This window comes from Acinonyx jubatus, chromosome A1 (assembly GCF_027475565.1).
Source record: "Acinonyx jubatus isolate Ajub_Pintada_27869175 chromosome A1, VMU_Ajub_asm_v1.0, whole genome shotgun sequence".
NCBI classification, from domain to species: Eukaryota; Metazoa; Chordata; class Mammalia; order Carnivora; family Felidae; genus Acinonyx; species Acinonyx jubatus.
Genome location: NC_069380.1, coordinates 1,420,375 through 1,439,617, shown reverse-complemented (window position 1 = coordinate 1,439,617; position 19,243 = coordinate 1,420,375). Strand labels below are relative to the sequence as shown.

The 19,243-nt window shown below is 47.8% G+C and overlaps 1 protein-coding gene and 1 long non-coding RNA gene across 3 annotated transcripts in view; both read left to right on the top strand.

The window, feature by feature from the left end:
* Window positions 1-8,382, top strand: part of CRYL1 (crystallin lambda 1) — a 128,638-nt gene extending 120,256 nt beyond the window's left edge. Inside the window, exons 5-7 of one of the 2 annotated variants that reach the window (XM_053205423.1) lie at window positions 149-254; window positions 7,376-7,482; window positions 7,862-8,382. In XM_053205423.1, the coding sequence (XP_053061398.1) occupies window positions 149-254; window positions 7,376-7,482; window positions 7,862-7,975 (327 nt within the window). In that variant the 3' untranslated portion in view covers window positions 7,976-8,382. The remainder of the gene's footprint in view (window positions 1-148; window positions 255-7,375; window positions 7,483-7,861) is intronic. The other variant, XM_015077739.3, reaches the window with a different exon arrangement.
* On the top strand, window positions 261-7,369 carry LOC113600841 (uncharacterized). The gene is made up of 4 exons (XR_003421926.2): window positions 261-1,719; window positions 1,752-1,826; window positions 2,060-4,213; window positions 4,452-7,369. It is a non-coding gene; the product is annotated as an uncharacterized LOC113600841 (long non-coding RNA).
* Window positions 8,383-19,243: the final 10,861 nt, after the last annotated feature.

Genomic DNA, 19,243 nt, shown 5'->3' with positions numbered 1-19,243 from the left:
TGTGAAACACATGTAGAATGAAAATACTATTCTGGAGCTTTGGAGAGTATTTTGGGATTGTGCTCCAAAGGAGTCAGCTTGAAAGTGATGGCAAGAACGTTGTTTCTCCAGAGGACTCATCTGTGTGCTGCCCATTTTCTCCATTTAGGAAGGAATAGTGTCTCCGAGCGACCTTGACCTTGTCATGTCAGATGGCCTGGGCATGCGGTATGCGTTCATCGGACCCCTAGAAACTATGCATCTCAATGCAGAAGGTACGCTTTGCTTCCGTAGGGGCTAAGATGGGAGTTCTGTGCTGTTTAGTGTTCTTAGGGGTTTTGTAAACAGTACAGTTTTGCCTTTTTGTTTTTAAACAACTGGATAGAAACAGTATCATATGAAGGAGACAGCGGCCAGCCCTGGTAATTCACAGACGGGGGCTGCGACAGGTCGTAGTGTCCTGAGATGTCAGTCCACATGGAATCCATGAACCCCAGGGCTCTGCGCGGCAGAGGGCACTCAGGCGGGAAGGAAGAGAAAGACAGATGCGTGTGGTCATGGAGACTTTGCCATGTTACCCAGAAAGTTGTGTTCTCCTGAGAAAGATGATGCGGCTGTTTACAGAGGCAAGGAGGACAGATAGGGAAATGCCGTACGTCTCTCCTGCCTAAATCTGAGCAACTTCCAAGTGTGACATTTGGAGCTGGAGGTTTCCCGCCAGGAGGCTGGGAAGCCAGCGGGGAGGCGCCTCTGCAGGGGAGGGGGCTGCGCTGGGCACGGACCGTGCTCGGGCCAGGCCAGTCACCCCGACTTCAGAAGCCGACTGAAGCCGACTTCAGAGGGTCTGGGGAAGTAGGGCCGAGCCCACGATCTAGCAACTCTAACAGGAAGATAGATTGAGAAAGGTGAGAAGCTTCCAAGAATGAAACTGTCAGCCACACTTCAAGTGAATCAGAAACAAGACGCCATTCGGAAAACAAGCACTGAAACCTACACTAGACTGAAACAAAATAAGTTTAAAATGCTATGAATAAAAATCTAGGCAAATATCACCTAAATGTCATCAGTACCTGCTATCTCTTAGTGTTGAAATTACAGGTAACTTTTATTACCTCTTTGCCTTTCTGTGTTGTTATAGTTTTCATAATTATTGCCATGTTATTTTAATTTTTATATTATACCTGTAAAACGTATGTAGGGAGAGAAAGGGAGTGTTGTATTTAGCTCCAACGGTCCACACTTAATTGAAATACTGAGAAACTGGAACTTAGCCAGAAGAAGGTGAGCGGAGAAGTGTGTGTGTACATGTGTGGGTGTCTTTTGTGGGCGTGGACGTGGCAGACAGACGGGTTTGGGCTCAGCACATGGCAGGAAGTTTCTAGTTCCTGGGGCTGACGTTGAGGGAGAGGGCCATGCTGCGCACGGTGAATAGAGCAGTTGGGGCTGGTTGGCCACCTGGCAGGATGTTTAGATACCGAGCAGAGATGCCTGTAATGAAGCTGGAAATCAGGAGTCTGACTGAGATTTTGTGATTCCACAATGTTTTGGTAACGCTTCAGTTTTCACCACCGTAATTGACGAAGTATGACTTCCAGTGAATACGTTGGGGCAGTTTCGCCAGACGTAATCTTGCAGGTGCGCCTACGGTGCCTTGCGGGTCGTGGAGATGGGGTTCAATACCCGACTTGACTCTTCCTTAAATGAGCGTGGCTGAGAGCCGCTGCAGGAACAGGGAACTCTGTCCTAGCACGAGCATCTTACTTTTGTAGCAGGAGGACAGTTGAACACAGGAGGACAATGTAAAGAAAGAGGCCTCTTTCTTTAAAAGTGAAACGAGGGCCGCCTGGGTGGCTCAGTCGGTTAGGCGTCCGACTTCAGCTCAGGTCACGATCTCACGGTCCGTGCGTTCGAGCCCCGCGTCGGGCTCTGGGCTGATGATGGCCCAGAGCCTGGAGCCTGCTTCCGATTCTGTGTCTCCCTCTCTCTCTGCCCTTCCCCCATTCATGCTCTGTCTCTCTCTGCCTCAAAAATAAATACACGTTAAAAAAAGGAAAAAAAAAGTGAAACGAGGGTTTTGAAGTATCATTAAAATAAAGTCTGGGAGAATTTCAAATGCTTTTTCGGCCGGCACCTTAAAGGTGGCAAACGTATTTAAACACTTGGCATGCATATCAACACGGCTTGATAACTGCCATGTTTTTCTCTGTAATTTTCTTTTCTTCAGAATAATAAGATAACTCAGGTATCATGAGAAATCAATAGGGAGACAGCTGAGAACAGCTCTGACTCTCAGACAAATAGAAACAGAAGCCAATGAAACCAGAAACTCAAGAACCAAATAGTGTGGCAGACAGGAAGGAGGCCTGTAACAATTTTTCAAACAAAGCAGATATGATAAGAAAACCTAATTGGCTTAATATGATAATGGTGGACGGATGTAGTTTTCAACTTCAGAGCATTCCAAAGACCAGAGTTAGAGTGTTATAAGATCTGGCTTGTAACCGATGGAAATGTTCATTATTCTTCATCGTGTCATCCAGAATATATCAAGATTGGACGGAGAGGGTTCTTTTTTTCTGATGTCGTTTTCCTAAAGCCAGCATCTCAGGTTAAGGCTAGTTATTAGTCTCAAAGCTACAGTTTATCTAGAAGTGGTAGAAGTATTTTAGGATTTGTCTTTAATAGCACCTAAAAAACAGGAGGCCAGCTTGCCTACTTTGCCTTTTGGCTGAATTTTAAAAGCCACCCTCAGCAAGGACAGACTCTGAAGAGGGGGTCTGGTCAGTGGAGCCAGTCGGCCTGGGTTCCTACCTGATTTCTCAGCTAACTAGCCTAGGGGCACCTGGGTGGCTCAGTCAGTTAAGCATCAGCTCAGGTCATGATCTCACGGTCTGTGAGTTCGAGCCCCGAGCCAGGCTCTGTGCTGACAGCTCGGAGCCTGGAGCTGGCTTCGGATTCTGTGTCTCCCTCTCTCTCTGCCCTTCCCCGCTAAGCACTCTGACAGTCTCTCTCTCTCAAAAATTAAACAAAACAAAACACCATTAAGCTAACCAGCCTCTTGCAAGCGAGTACCCCCCCGCCCCCCATCAAATGGGCCTGGCAGCAGGGACTCCTTTCAAGGGTGCTGTGAGGATGAAGCCAGATGGAAATGTTTGTCTCGATGGCTGACACAGATGAGGTCCCGTAATCAGGATTCTGTTCATTCGGTGTCTTGTCTTGTTTTTTAATTCACTACTCTTCCAGTTTTTTTTTTCCCCTTTTTTAACTCTCCCCAAAAGATTCACAAGTGCATGGGGAAGAAATACAGAATGAATACAGATTAGGGCATTTTTGCAATAGAATAGTGACATCTCCAGACTTCGACCGTTGGATGGTTTCTTTGCTAAGCTTTCAGACTACTGGGTCAGCGAAGAGAACTGCCCATTTGATACCTGTAGCAGCTTTTTGGGCGCCTCATGACTTTGCTGCTACCTGGAGAATGACTGTCTGAGAATCGGCAGGCCCCGGAAATCACCTCCAGTTGAAGCCAGTGTTTACCACCCTGCCTTGTAAAATTTCCTCCTGTGTAGGGATGCTTGTCTTTTTTTTTAATTTATTTTTTTTAATTGAGGTGCTTACTTGCTGGGCTTGGCTCATTTACACAGGGCTGTTACTTTCAGTGAAACAGGTGAACTGCTGGAGCTGGGACCTTGTGGAGTTAAGGGGCCCCAGGTAGGTTTCTGTCTCCACCCGCCTCCCTGACCTCAGGTGAGGTCTCACTCAGGTGGGAGTTAGATAATGTTGCTCTGTGCTTTGGGGCCTTTTTGATCTTCCTTAATAAGTTCTGTGAAACTCTGCCTCTTAAAAGCAGGTGAATTCACGTAGGTGTGGGTTCATACGTCGGTGTGGGTTCATACGCTGTGTGGAAACCAGACTCCTCTGGTGAGGGTAGCGGTCAGGGCTCTCCAGGAAACTGAACACCCAGAGCCCGTCTCAGGAGCTGCCGCCGCGGGTGACAGTAGGACCGTGTGCCTGCTGGCTGTTGCATAAACGCAAACAGAGGAAGGCGCTCTCTCTCTCCACCCACCTTGGCTTATGTTGAAGGTTCAAGAAAGCACATTGTCTCGCCCTTGTGGGCTCACAGCTGAAGAATTTCAACTTAGAAAGCAGCAAGCCACGCTGAATCTAATCTCATGAGAATCACGTCTTTCCCCCACTTTTTCTTATTCCATATAAGCATCTCTTAAGAAATCAGGTTCAGGGGTGCCTGGGTGGCGCAGTCGGTTAAGCGTCTGACTTCAGCCAGGTCACGATCTCGTGGTCTGTGGGTTCGAGCCCCGCGTCGGGCTCTGGGCTGATGGCTCAGAGCCTGGAGCCTGTTTCCGATTCTGTGTCTCCCTCTCTCTCTGCCCCTCCCCCGTTCATGCTCTGTCTCTCTCTGTCCCAAAAATAAATAAACGTTGAAAAAAAAATTAAAAAAAAAAAGAAATGAGGTTCAAAATCCTCTAAAAAGCTAAGCTCGAGAGAGTTTTGGGAAGTATATTGTTGAACAGGACAGAGGGCAAGGACGTGGAGGAGAGAAAATACAGGCGAAGGCCCGAGTTCGTAGTAACGTAAGGGAAGGCTGGACTAGAAGGACAGAAGGTGAAATGGCTTCTTTTCCTCCCCATTTCCAGTGAAATTAGTATTATGGGATAATTGCCACGCACCTCCTTTCATAGTGTAGAGAAGCCAAAGTTATTGGTGGAAATGGAGTAAAAACGCTCCTTTTAATACTCGCGTAGTAGAAGAGGACAGATTGCAAATAACAGTAGCAATGATCGGTGTCCTGGGACGTTGCAGGTCGTGACTGTAAGTCACCACGAACTTGCATCTTGGGTAAGGGGGCGAGCCCTCCCAGGGGTGTCCAGCTTCTCTGCAGGTGGTGGGGGACGGTCTGCAGGCACGCGCCCTATTCGTTCCTTACCTTCACCACAAACAACGGGGCTGTTTGTCCCAAGAGCCCGAGGGCCTGTTACAGAAAGCATTTTTATATTAGTAAGAGTGAAATTTTCAGTGGTTTCCTGAACAGTACGGAGGAAGTTATGAATTGTGCGACAAGGATTTTTACTATCTTGTATTCTAGTTTGAAGAAACAAATGCCCTTTAAAACGACAGATTTTACAAAAGGGAGAGGGAAAAAAGTTCTAGAAAGCCCTTGGGAGACTAAAATGACTTCGCAGGGACAGGGAAAGGCGAACACTTATTCAGCAGATGTAAAGTGATCCAGAAGTGAGACACAGTATGTGCACAGGACCCTGTGGGTTACTGCTCACACAGGGTGGGGGGTGGAATTGGTCCCTGAGAGCCTCTGCTTTCATTCCAGGCAGGCAGTCCTCAGCTACAGGAATTTTTCCCGTTTTCTTCTCGTTTGGTATCTTTATACCTTGCTTGATCCTAGTGTCCCTGCCCCACCAAAAGGAACACACTGTATTCGCGTCTAGATTTTATCACCTTTAGTTCGAGTAAATAAAATGGATAAAGTGAAGCAGATGATTAATTTTCAAAAGGAAATAAACGCACGGGTTGTTTTCTGTGTTCCAGAAATGCCATGCCATTCAAGATGGCTAGCCAGTGTAGGATAGGACATTTAGGAGCCTCCCTGAATCCCGACTGTCAAGTTATGCTTACGTCAAAGGAAACAAAACTCCTTATTTTTATTCGAAACCCCTTATTTTGAAACGACAGTATCTACCACTTAATTATAGGTGCTAATGTCAGAAAAGTTGGTATGCTTGAAATGTGTACCCTTGAAAACAGTTTCTCTTCTAAGAGCAAATTGGGTTTAACTTTAGCACTCTGAAAGAGAAAGGAAACCATTTGAGCCAAGATGGACCCCCAGTGAATGGAGGCTTTCACGTCGGTGTAGCCGCACCCAAACCAGGCCCCAAAGAAGCTGTTAAGAGTGTCGGGCGGTGGTCATTTTTATTTGAACTTAATCAGACACACTTTTCGTGGCGTGGGTGGGAGCCACGCTCTGGGATCTCTGCAAAACCCACAGTTGCATTTGTTCCCTCGCTCTCTCTTTCGCCTGACTCGCCGACCACGGAGTCTGGTTCTGGAAAATGTCGGAAATGGGCCAGAGGCGGAATAGCAGGCGGCTCCGCGCCTGGCCTCGGCGGGGCCCGGGCCTGGGAGACGCCTCCCGGTGCACGTACCCGGGACCGGCCTGGGACCTGACGCGTGTCCCGGCGCACGCCCCCGCACCGGCCCGGCCGCAGGTGCCCGCGGGGCGGCGCGCGGGCCGAGCTGGCCGTGTGCCTGCAGAGCGGGTCCCGGCAAGCCCGCCCCGTGTGGGGAGGGAGGCCGCGCAGCCTGCCTGGGGCTTCCTCCCGGGGCACCGCTGCCTCTCACAGGAAATAGCAGCTCCGGCCTCAGCCGGCCCGCGCTGCTTCTCCCTCTCCCCCTCCCCTCCGGGATAAGCCTCTTCTTCCTGGGTTTCTCCACCAGAATCCTAGGGTCCCGTCGTAGCCCCCGAGACCCAGGCTTCCCGAGGGCCCCGGAGCTGCAGGAGCAGGTGCAGAGCAGCGCCGCCAGGGGACAGATGCCGCCCCGGGCTCGGGGTGGCTGGGCGCCGGTCCACTGGCCGGAGCCGAAGCGGGTGCGCCCGCGGAGCCTGCCTCTCAGGTAAATGCAGCCTGTGCCTAGAACCCGCCACCTTGCAGACTCCCAGCAAAGTGGTAACTAGAACTCAGGGAGTAAGTGCGAGACGGGGGCGGGTTTAGGGAGCTTTGACACCTTTGGTTCTTAGAAAATGAATTCGAGGGGCGCCTGGGGGGCCCAGTCGGTTGAGCGTCCGACTTCGGCTCAGGTCGTGATCTCACGGTCCTTGGGTTCGAGCCCCGCGTCAGGCTCTGGGCTGACGGCTCGGAGCCTGGAGCCTGCTTCTGATTCTGTGTCTCCCTCTCTCTCTGCCCCTCCCCCACTCATGCTCCGTCTCTCTCTGTCTCTCACTAATAATAAATAAACGTCAAAAAAAATTTTTTAAATGCATTCGAGCCATTCACAGAAGTAACCTTACAGACACATTGTTGGAGACCTTTTTGGTGAAAATAGAACTGAATGTGATATTCTACAAATCAGTGCAGGAACACAGGCCAACCCAAAAGTCTGTAAGAGGCGCTGACAGAGGCCCGAGGGTCCCGTCACTTTTCAGGATTTTAAGATCTGATGGAAAGCTTGAATAGTGACATCGGTGAGGACGCTCGTTCCCCGGGGCCAGCTGACTGCGGTGGGCGTCCCCCTGCACCTTTTCTTCATCCACAGGAGGGGAAGAACCTAAGCCTGAGCTAGGGTGAGACCCTCTGAGTAGATTTCTTCATTTGGAGTTTTATAGTGTTCTTGCTGATATTGTGGGTTCTTGCTTTCGTGATTTCAGGTATGTTAAGCTACTGTGACAGATACAGTGAAGGCATGAAACGTGTCCTAAAGACTTTTGGACCCATTCCAGAGTTTTCCGGGGCCACTGTTGAAAAAGTTAACCAGGTACGTAGACCCCTTCTAGAGACTCGTGCAGGCCGAGGGGAAGCCCTGTGCCACAGGTGAGGTTTTATTTGTAGCCAGGCTTCGCCTTGGATCCTGGTGGTTCCTCACTCCTGACTTGGCATCCACGGTCCTGTCGTGGTCACAGGAGACCTTAGAGCGGGGTGACCGATGAACTGGTGGCTCATCTGAATGGTCTCAGAGGAGCTGCAGGCCTCTGTGGATTCGGAAAGTTTATGTTAATTGAGGGGTTACTAAGCTGCTTTTGTTTTTAAGAGCAAATGCACAGTTTGAATAACTACGAACAGTTACTCTCCTGGTACGTTAGTTCCTCTGCACGCTCTGGGATTTTTTGTCTTGTCTTTTCTTTTCCTATTCCCAGGCCATGTGTCTGAAGGTTCCCGCGGATCCGGAGCATTTAGCTGCCAGACGGCGGTGGAGGGACGAATGTCTTCAGAGACTCGCCAAGCTGAAAAGGCAGATGCCGTCCCAATAAGAGCTTCCTGTGAAGCCACCGGCCTTCCTTACCGGGAGTCCCATTCGGTGGAGTCACCAGCACCCAACCCCACCACTCGGGACCAGTGAGGAGCCGGGCAGTCTTCGTGGAGGCCCGGGGCCTGGCCACAGCCGCGGGGCTGATCGTGTCCCCGCCTTGGGTTCCCAGCACACTGGGCCCGAGGGCTGGTCACTCCCCGCCACCTGGGCAAGCAAGAGAGCAAATCGTCTGAGGATCTTCACCTTTTATTTTTAGTGTGATTCCGTATTTTAATCTGTAGCGAAGTATTTTCGTAATTATTGTCAAATCTGCTTCTGAGTACTCCGTGGCCCTGAGGCAACTGCCTTCATTTTGCTAATGCTTATTCTGAATAAAGGTTTTGATTGCATAAAGACGTCTTTTTTCTTCCGGTCTTTCTGAGAAAGACCAGTGTTTGATTCCAAAATGATTGACTTATTTCATAGTGACCATGACGAGTGAGTAAGCAAACACTTTGTTCTGGTTCCTTCGTCAGCCACTCAGTAAAAATCCACCATTTGGGGCCAGTGTTTCCCAAAGTGGATTCTACGGTGAGTGCCCTGGGGCTCTATGGTCAGACGTGTTTGGGAAACTCCTCCGACTGCCCCACCCTTGGGCACTCACAGGTCTACAGGAAACTAAAGTCTCCAAAATCCTACAGTAAATACAGCTGTTTAACCCAACACCCCGTTATCCTCTTTGATGTGGAGACTTGCTCTAGCACCCGTTCCCCAAATACTCTAGCAAATAGCAGCCCAAGTACCCCCCACCCTGCATGAGGTCAGCCCATCACAAGAACTTGGATCACAGGATGCCACTGCAGGGCTCCCCGACAGCTGCCCGCCCAGTGACCCTCCAGCCTTTCAAATTCAGGCGACCAGCTTGCCAGCTTCGCCTGGGAAGTAGGGAGACACCTTTTCAAGGCTGTGGTGGTATTCGAACCAGCGTCCCCAGTCAGGAACTGTGTGGGAGTTGTTCTGGCTCGGGGTGCACAGACACCGGTCACATTCGTTTACGTTATAACGTCTTTTGAGCAGCCGTGAGGCTTCGGGCATCAGGCAGGTAGTATCTGCCTCGCAGAAGTTTACTGCGAGACAGCAAGATGCTAGAATAAAATAGGATAGGGCCCAGAGGATCATATACACAGGACCTCGTAACTAATTGCCTCTCGCTGTACCCTAGAAGGCCTCGCAGGAGACAGCCTCTGAGTCCGGTCTTGAGTAGCAAGGAAGAGTCAGCTAGCCTTCCTGGCAGAGGCAGCAGGGTGGAGAAGGGTGCTGGGTGCCCCAGGAAGGTGGGGTGGTTCCCTGCAGCCTGAAAGAGAGCTCTGGGGAGAGGAGCTGGGGCTGGGGCCGGATCCACATGGTAAAGAGTGCCGAGCTCAAAGCAACGTGTGCACCTCCCCTAAAGCAACACAGAGCCTAAGCGGTCTGTAGGTTCTGAGTGGCCCTGTCACATTGGGATTTCAGAAAGTCCCACCTGACAACAGAAGGGACTGAGCTGCAGGTGGGGCCTGTTGTGGGCTAGGTGGGGGCTGACAAGGCAGTGAATTCGGAAGGTCTCCTGGGGGTGGGACTGACGGTCATCAGTGATGCCCTGAGAAAGATGATACCAGACTTCCTGGGTCGTCCGCTCTGGCGACTGTGCAGATTTTGATGCCGTTGTATAAGATGAGGAAATTAGGAAGGAGGGGCAGGAGATCTGAATGTTCCAGATACTGAACTTCACTGAAAAAGGGAATGTGGCAAGACACGGAGGAAGTTCTCAACTTGGAAAAGGCTCTTTCTCTTCATCTGATTAAGTTTTAGGTACTCCTCAAACCCTGATGACTCAACCCCTCACTCTGTGACCCGCTGGCAGGTTGTTTCATTGAGCAAGTCAAGCCCCTGCTTCTTCCTACAGCCTCTGGCTCCCACTCCTTTCCCTTCCACACACTCCACTGTCTCGTCTTCTCGGAATTGCTGCACTATTATCAGGGCCAGCCTGATTCCTTCATCTTATGAGCCCATGGAGGCCGCCATAGTCTCTGGACCCAGGTTTGGGATCCCTGCTAAGAAGATGACGTTGCTGGGGGATGTGGGGTGTCGGTGGATGTCATACACGGCCTGTTGGTTTCACGGCATCGATGGGCCATCGCAATTTCAGATAAACGGACCCAGGGAGGCCATCCAGCCTAATGGTGCGGGCCAGTACGAGGGAGCAAGGCCGGAGCTTCCTGGTGGTCCCCATGGTGGTTTGGGCGTGGAAGACACAAGTGGGGGCGGTGTGGGGGCACGTTCACGTATGTGTTTCAATTCTGTTTTCCCACGTGTGCTGTTCTCGGGACACGTGCAGCAGAGGTACACCCGGCCTAGGCCTGTAGCTGTCACAATGCGCAATGTACGGCGAGGAGGGTCAACGCAAAAGACTGGTCGCGACAGCGTCGAGAGAGCCAGTGTGTCGATTCCCACGCGAGGGCTGAAAAAGTTACAATTTCCAAATTGAGAGCAGCGGAGAGCGTGCTTGCGGCCTGGAAGGAAGGCAGGAAGGCAGGCCTGGAAACCGCGGACGGAGCTAGGACTTGATCCGAAGGGGAACCGAAGGGACGACCCGGTATGTGAGCACAAGCCAAGCCCTCCGGCCTCTCAGGGAGACATTGTAGGACTTCCAAACGAGCAGCCTCTGCCCTTCAGTTTGTCGTCGTGGGGGCCGGCTTCCAAGAGGCTCGCTCGCTTTGGCGAGGTTGGCAAGTGCATAATTCAGGTACCAGTCTGCCCGTGAACGTCCTCTGAGACACCACATTCATTCAGTCGCCTCTGGTCTGTGACAGTCTCTCAGACTGGCCTTGCTGTTCGTGACCACGACGGAGCCCTGGCCAGGTCTTCTGCACAATATCCCCAGTCCGGGTGTGCCTGGTGTTCTCGAGGTGAGACGGGTTGGGTTTTGGAAAGAATACCCCGGAGGTGAAGTGCTCTTCTCACATCCTGTCCAGGGCCACATGATAGCCACATGACGTCACTGGGGATGTTTGCTTTCATCGGCTGTGTTTGCCAGATTTCTGCACTGTGGGTTAACCATTAGAAAATAAGAAATTAATTGGACGGACTAGCCCAAGCAGCTATTGTCCTGAGTGGTTTCTGAGTCATCTTCTGAGAACTGCAAAGCTGTCGATCTCCATCCACAGTGCAAAGGTTCCCTTTTCGTTGGTCTCTGATCCAGAGGCCTTCCTTCCCAAAGGCCCAGTATACGTCCGTGCACACGAGGATCCAGATGATCTCTTTGTTCCTCAAGTTTTAGTTTAGCAGCTTAGCACTCTTGCAGGACTCAGAGGAGGGGCCAGCTGCCCAAGGAATAGAGATTATATATTGTTCCCGTGGGAGTCCCAGAGATGCCAGGGACAGGACTAGCAGTGGAGTCCCTACAATTCCTGTCTGGTCCTTGCTTGGTTTGTTAGTGCATCTGTAATCGATGAATTAGAAGATGATTTTTCTCATGCTCATAAGACTCACAAGACGAAAGTAAAAGCCGGAAAGCCAGTTCATTCACTTTCAGTTGATTTATCTATCAAACACTTACTGAGCATCTACTGTGTGCCAGGCGCTGTTCCAAGGGTCAGGGATGCACTAGAACATGGAACAGGCAAACAGCACCTGCTGGTGTGCAGTGGTTCTAGTGGGAGAGAACAGACACAAACCAACCGATAGGCAAATTATAGAACACGTCAGAAGGGGATCGCCTATGTAGCTAAAAATAAAGCAGAGGAAGGTGATGGGGAGTACAGGTAGTACGTGTGTGCGTGCATGCATGCGTGCAGCTTTAGAGCAGTAATCGGGAGGGTTGATGAGAAGACAGCATTGGAGCAGGAAGTGAGGGTTAGAACCATGGAGAGATCCAGAAAAGAAGGACCCCCCAGGGAGAAGGAACAAAAGCACAAAGGCCATGAAGTGGAAGCTGAACTTGTACACCTAAGGAGCAGCCAGGGGTCTGTGTGGCTCAGTGGGGGGGGGCGTGGGGGCGGAGCAGTAAGAGATGAGGCAGGGTGGTGAGGGTGGAGCCTTAAAGGCCAATATGAAGACTGGCTTTTGCTTTGCACAAGGTGGGAAGCCAGAGAGTTGGGTTTTGTTTTTTTGTTTTTGTTTTTTTTGTCATAACCATATCAACATTGGATCTACCTTCCTAAACTTAAAAAAAAAATTTTTTTTTAATGTTTATTTATTTTTGAGACAGAGAGAGACAAAGCGAATGGGGGGAGGGCAGAGAGAGAGGGAGACACAGAATCTGAAGCCGGCTCCGGGCTCCGAGCCATCAGCACAGAGCCTGATGCGGGGCTCGAACCCACAAGCTGTGAGATCATGACCTGAGCTGAGGTCGGATGCTCAACCAGCTGAGCCACCCAGGTGCCCCTACCTTCCTAAACATCTAAGCACATAGTATAGTTAACTCTAGGCACCGTGTTGTACAGAGATCTCTAGAAGTTATTCATCTTGCATAACTGAAACTTTACACCCATTGAACAGCAACACCCCATTTCTCCCTCCTGCAGCACCTTGCAATTGCATTTTCTCTGCTTCTATGTGTTTGAGTATTGTTGATACCTCATGTAAGTGGAATTATGACGTATTTGTCTTTGTGACTGGCTTGTTTCACTTAGTATAATGTCCTCAAGCTTCACCCACATTGTAGTATATTGGCAGTATTTCCTTCTTTTTTAAAAAAATAATGTTTATTTATTTATTTGGAAAGAAAAAGTGTGTGTGTGCACACACAAGCAGGGGAGGGGCAGAGAGAAAGGGAGAGAATCTCAAGTAGGCTCCATGCTGATAGTTCAAGGCCCAATGCAGGGCTCAAACCTATGAACCTGTGAGAACACGACATGAGCCAAAACCTAGAGTCAAATACTTAACCGACTGAGCCACCCAGGTGCCCTCAGATTTCCTTCTTTTTAAGAATGAGTAATATTCTGACATATGTATATACCACATTTTCTTTCCATTCACCTGTCAGTAGATATTTGTTTCCAAATCATGGCTATTATGAATGATGCTGCAATGAACACAGGGATGCAAATATCTCTTCAAAATTCTGATTTCATTTCTTTAGACAAATACCCAGAAGTGGGACTGCTGGATCATAGAGTAGTTATATTTTTCATTTTTTGAGGAAACTATGCTGTTTTTCATCCTTTTCCTTATAAGGAAAGGATGCCTGCACCATTTTACATTCCCACCAATAGTGCACAAATGTTCTAATTTCTCCACGCTTCTGCCAATACTTGTCTTTTTTTTTTTTTTCTTGGTGATAGCCATTCTAACAGGAATGAGGGGAGATCTCATTGTGGTTTTGATTCACATTTCCCTGATGATTAGTGATGTTGAGCATCTTTTCAAATACCTGTTGGCCATCTCTGTGTCTTTGGAGACATGTCTATTTAGTTCCTCTACCCATTTTAAAATCAGATTGTTTGTTTTGTACTGAGTTGTATGTGTTTCTTACATTTTTGGATGTTTATTCCTTAACAGATATATGGTTTGCAAACATTTTCTCCCATTCTATCGGCTACCTTTTCACTCTGTTGTTTCATTTGCTGTGCAGAAGCTGTTCGTTTGATGTAGTCCCCCTTGCCAATTTTTGCTTTTGTTGCCTGTGCTTTTGGTGTCCTGTCCATGAAATCATTGCCAAGAGCTATGTTATGAAGTTTCCCCTTATGCTTTCTTCTAGAAGTTCTATAGTCTCAGACCTTTTCAGAATATTTAAGTTCTCAGGGGTGCCCGGGCAGATCAGTTGGTTGAGCATTGGAATCTTGATTTTGGCTCAGGTCATGATCCCAAGGTCTGGGATGGAGCCCCACATCCAGCTCTGTGCTGAGTGTGGAACCTGTTTAAGATTCTATCTGCCTCTCCCTCTGCTCCTCCCCTGCTCACTTTCCCACCCTCTCTCTCTCAAAAAAAAATTAAGTTCTCAATCCATTTCAAGTTGATTTTTGTGTGATAAGGGTCCGGTTTCATTCTTTTGCATGTGGACGTCCCGTTTTCCCAATACCATTTGTTGAAGAGATCGTCCTTCCCCCATTGTGTGGTCTTGGCATCCTCACTGAAGATCAGATGACCATATATATGTCAGTTTATTTCTGGACTCTTCATTTTACTCCATTAGTCTGTATGTCACCTTTATGCCAGTACCATACTGTTTTATATGCTGTAGTTTTGTGATATGTATTGGAATCAGGAAGTATGATTTCTCCAGCTTTGTTCTTCAAGATTGTTCTGGCTCTTCAGGGTGGGTTCCTTATGGTTCCATAATAATTTTAGTATTTTTTCTCCATTTCTGTAAAAAAAAAGTTCCATTGACATTTTGATAAGCGATTGCATTGAATCTGTATATTATTTTGGATAGAATGGACGTTTGATCAATATTAAGTCTTCCAATCCATGAACACAGGCCACCTTTTCATTTATTTGTGTCTTCTTAAACTTCTTTCATCAATATTTTTTAGTTTTCAGTGTATAAGTCTTTCACTTTCTTGATTAAGTTTATTTCTAAGTATATTATTCTTTTTGATACTATTATAAAGGAGATTATTACCTTAATTTTTTTTCCAGATAGTTCATTGTTAGTGTTTAGAAATACAACTGATTTTGATATGTTGGTTTTGTATCCTGCGACTTTACTGAACTTGCTTATTATATTAGTTCTAATAGTTTTTTTGCGGAATCTTTAGGGTTGTTTTTGTTTGTTTGTTTGTTTGTTTACATATAAGATCATGTCATCTGTATAACTTACGGGATGGAGGTAAAGCTAACAAGATGCGCTGACAGATTGGATGTGGGTTATGAGAGAAAGGAACCGGTCCAGGATGACTCCCAGGTTTGTGGATAGGGCAACAGGAAGGATGACGTTGTCACTTGTTGCGATGGGGAAGATGGGGCAGGGGAGGAACAAATGACAACTAGATAAAAAGCAGTCAGTATTAGGTCGGCGGTTTATGGCAATAAATACCACCATTAAAAAAAAAAGAGAAAGAAAAATCTCAAATTAACTTTACACCTCAAGGAACTCAAAAAAGAACAAACTAAGCCCAAAGTTAGCACAAGGAAGGATATAATGATGAGTAGAGCAGAAATAAATGAAATAGAGACTAGAAAAAACAATAGAAAAAACCCAACAAAACTAAGAGTTGGTTTTCTGAAAAGGTTAACAAAATTGATAAACCGTTAGCTAGATTAAGAAAAAAGGAGAGAGGGACATCACCCAAGCGAAGCCCGCTTGGGATTCTCTCTCCCCTTCTCTCTCTGCCACTCCCCCACTTGCACATGTTCTCTGTCTCTCTCAAAATAAATAAACATTAAAAAAAAAAAAAAGAAAAAAATTAGAAATGAAAGAGGAGACAATCAAAGTCATACCCATTCTGCAATGCGTGTAGAAAAGTGTTTAAAAACACTTGTAATAAAGATGTTTCTAAGAAAAGAAAACAAAACAAAACTGATGTTACAGTATTACAAAGGATCATAAGGGACTACTGTGAACAATCATAGGCCAACAAATGGGATGATGTAGAGTAACTGGATAAATTCCTACAAACATACAACCTATCAGGACTAAATCATGATAAAATAGAAAATCTGAACAGACCTACAACTAGTAAGGAGATTGAATCAGTAATGAAAAGCCTCCCAACAAAGAAAAGCCCAGAACCAGACGCCTTCACTGGTGATTTCTACCAAACATTTAAAGAATTAACACCAATTCTTTTTAAATTCTTCCTAAAAATTGAAGAGGAGGGGACACTTTCAAACTCACTTTATGAGGCCAGCATTACTCTGATACCAAAAGACAAAGAAACTACAAGAAAACTACAGTCCAATATCCCTGATGAACATAGATGCAAAAATCCTCAACAAAATACTAGCAAACCAAATTCAACATTAAAAGGTATGTGACCTTTTATGCTATATGGCCATTCGTGGTATATGACCAGGTGGGATTTATTCCTGTGACACAAGGATGGTTAAATATATATAAGTCAATTAATGGTATATGCCAAATTAATAGAACAAAGAATTTAAAAATCCCATGATCGTTTCATTAGATTCAGAAAAAGAGTTTGACAAAATTTGGCATCTTTCATGACAAAAACACTCAACAAACTAGGAATAGAAGGAACATACCTCAACATAGTAAAGGCCATATGTGAAAATCCCATATCTAACATCATACCCAATGGTGAAAAACTGAAAACTCTCCCTCTAAGATCAGGAACAGGGAAAGGACGCCTACTCTTGTCACTTATCTTCAACACAGTACTAGAAGTCCTAGCCAGAGGAATTAGGCAAGAAAAAAATAAAAGGCATTCAAATTTCATAGAAGCCTTTGAACAGAGGAGTGGCACCATCTGACTTAGGTTTTTCAAGGCTTCCTCTGGCTTGTGCTAAGAGACTATCTAGACACAAGAGTGGAAGTGGGGAGGGCCATCAGGGTACTCCTGCAATTGTCTCGGTCAGAGATGGTGGCAGAGGTTTGAAGGAGGGAGGCGGCAGTGGCAGTGGTGAGAAGCAGCCAGATTCTGGAGATATCTTGGAGGTAAAGCTAACAAGATGCGCTGACAGATTGGATGTGGGTTATGAGAGAAAGGAACCGGTCCAGGGTGACTCCCAGGTTTGTGGATAGGGCAACAGGAAGGATGACGTTGTCACGTGTTGCGACGGGGAAGATGGGGCAGGGGAGGAACAAATGACAACTAGAAAGCTGCCTGGTAGCTTGGAATCTGAGCAAGGGGATGGTGGGTGGTGCTTTTTTGGGAGCAACTACTGTGTATTTAGGTGTAGTATAGGGGTCTGAGGCTGTAGAAGTGAATTTAGCTTGACCATTACAAGTTCACAGCTTAGTGGAGAAAATGGACACACGAAGAGAAAAGCATAAAGTTACAAGTGCAGTAAGAGAACTGTCACAGGGGGCTCCTGGGTGTCTCAGTCGGTTAAGCCTCTGACTCTTGATTTTGGCTCAGTCGTGATCTCACGGTTTGTGAGACAGCCTCGCATCGGGTTCTGCGCGGACAGCGTGGAGCCTGCTTAAGATTCTCTCTCTCTGCCCCTCCCCCGCTGTCTCTCTAAATAAATAAATAAACTTCAAATTAAAAAATCAGAGAGAACACGGGGAGTTATAGGAGCCTACAGGAAGGGCCTGAAGGTAAGCCTAGTATGGGGACAAGGAGGCTACAGCAAGTGGTCCCTAAGGAAGGAGGGTCTGAGTTGAAAATCTTGAGAACTGAGAATAAATGAGCCCAGCAAAGGTTAATTGCTATCAATCAGAATAGCATCGGGCACAGCAGAAGGCACTAAGTAAATAATTGTTGGAAGAAAGAATGAGTGAAAGGGCTTGGAGAGGGGAGGTGCAGGGGCAGGAACACCTGGACACCAAGCCTGGCTTCTCGCAGCCAGTCCTCTCTGTACGTTTGGAAGATGTCCTGCCCCGCAGGACTTGTCCAGTCGGTTGACCTCCATCACGTGTTCGTGTCACTGGCTCCACTCTGAAGGTGGGCTTAACTCTACGTTCAAGGGGCACTGACGACATCCTCAAGCCATGTGGCCATCAAGCATTTTCTAGTTCTATTGGCTTCCTCCTAACCTGACATCCACAGAGTTTAGTGCAGAGTGGGTCAAACGGGAAGGAGGGTTTAGTACCTGTCAGCACAGCATCGCCTCTTTAGCTTTTTCTCTGCACCATTTTGCTTCTGTTGCCCCAACCTTTTTAAAAAACAAAAGCTAGAAACTTCTGTAAACACAGGGCAAAATGCTGTCGTTGGTGAAACTTACGCACGTGGCCAAGACATCTAGAGAAAACCAAGCGATCTAAACGCAGTGTTCCGGAGCACTGAACATCAGGCTCAAAAGCTGGCAGACACGGGTGCAGGAACTCTGCGTCTCTCCTCCTTGAGTCCCTGACACCCAAGCCTTGAGTGTGGCTGGCATGTAGCAGGCCCTCAGCAGTGTGCACATGAGGCCAGGTAGATGAGCGGGGTCTCGGGGAGAGGGAGTTGGTATCCCTTCCCCAGGATTGGTGGGCACAGAGGCGGAACTCGTGGCCCCACGGAGCATGAGGGCAGGAGTATTTTCTCAAACGGTGGAGTTTGGTAAGGCTGGAGCTTCTTACTGAGGGAAGACATGTCACATCAGTGTCTGGAAACCTCTAAGAGAGGTCAATCTAGGTCTGTCTAATACAGACAGCCTTGATCTATCGAGGACGGAAAACAGGTCATTAGCTCACGTAAAGATATTTACACAGAGGGGCACCTGGGTGGCTCAGTTGGTTAAGTGTCCGACTCTTGATTTCGGCTCAGGTCACGATCTCACGGTTTGTGAGTTTGAGCCCCATGTCGGGCTCCGCACTGACAGTGCAGAGCCTGCTTGGGATTCCCTGTCTCCCTCCTCTGCCCTTTCCCTGCTCGCTCTCTCTCTCTCTCTCTCTCTCTCAAAATAAATAAACATTAAAAAAAAAAAAAGATATTTACATAGAAAACGCCTTGAAGGAAGTATACCAAAATTCTAGGCTTGGTTATTTGTGGATGGTTTTAAATTTCTTCTTTATGGTTTTGTTTATGCCATGACTTTTACTATTCACACATATTATTGAAAGCATGATGCTGCTGGCATGAGTTGTCTGCTATGAGGACTTCTATGTGACCCTCAAGACCAGAGCATGGGACAGATGACCTCTGGTGCCCGCCCATCTGGTTTCACATGTGGACAGGCCCACATGTGGACAGTTTGCCGTGTGGACCGCGTTTGTAAGTTGTCGCGAATGGTCCCGCGGAGTCAGAGCTGGCTGTCCACCGTGGAGAGCCCGAGCCCAGTGATGAGCAGGGATGGCCTCTCTGTACAGAGCTGTGTGGTCCCCCAACCACAGAGGACTGGCTGTGAGAAACCAGGCTTCACACACTGTTGTCATCACCTGCTCTTCAACAGCCTCTGAGATTCTACCGTCCGGTGGATACAGCTCAAACTGAGACCGGGTCCCTGCTTCCATGGAGCTTATGTTCTAAATGAGGGAGGCAGTTAAAAAAGAATAACTAAGTGGATAAACGAGTGAAATACCAGACGGTGGTGAGTGCCGAGCGGCGAATGAAACCGAGCGACGGGATACTGTGTGCCCAGTGTCTGCTTCTTGCCCGATGCTTGGAAGACCTATCCGAGACCTGGACAGCAGGAAGGAGTGTTTCAATCTGGGAAGGAGCAGCAGGGCCGAAAGCACAGTTGGAGCCCAGGCCTGGAAGTGAAG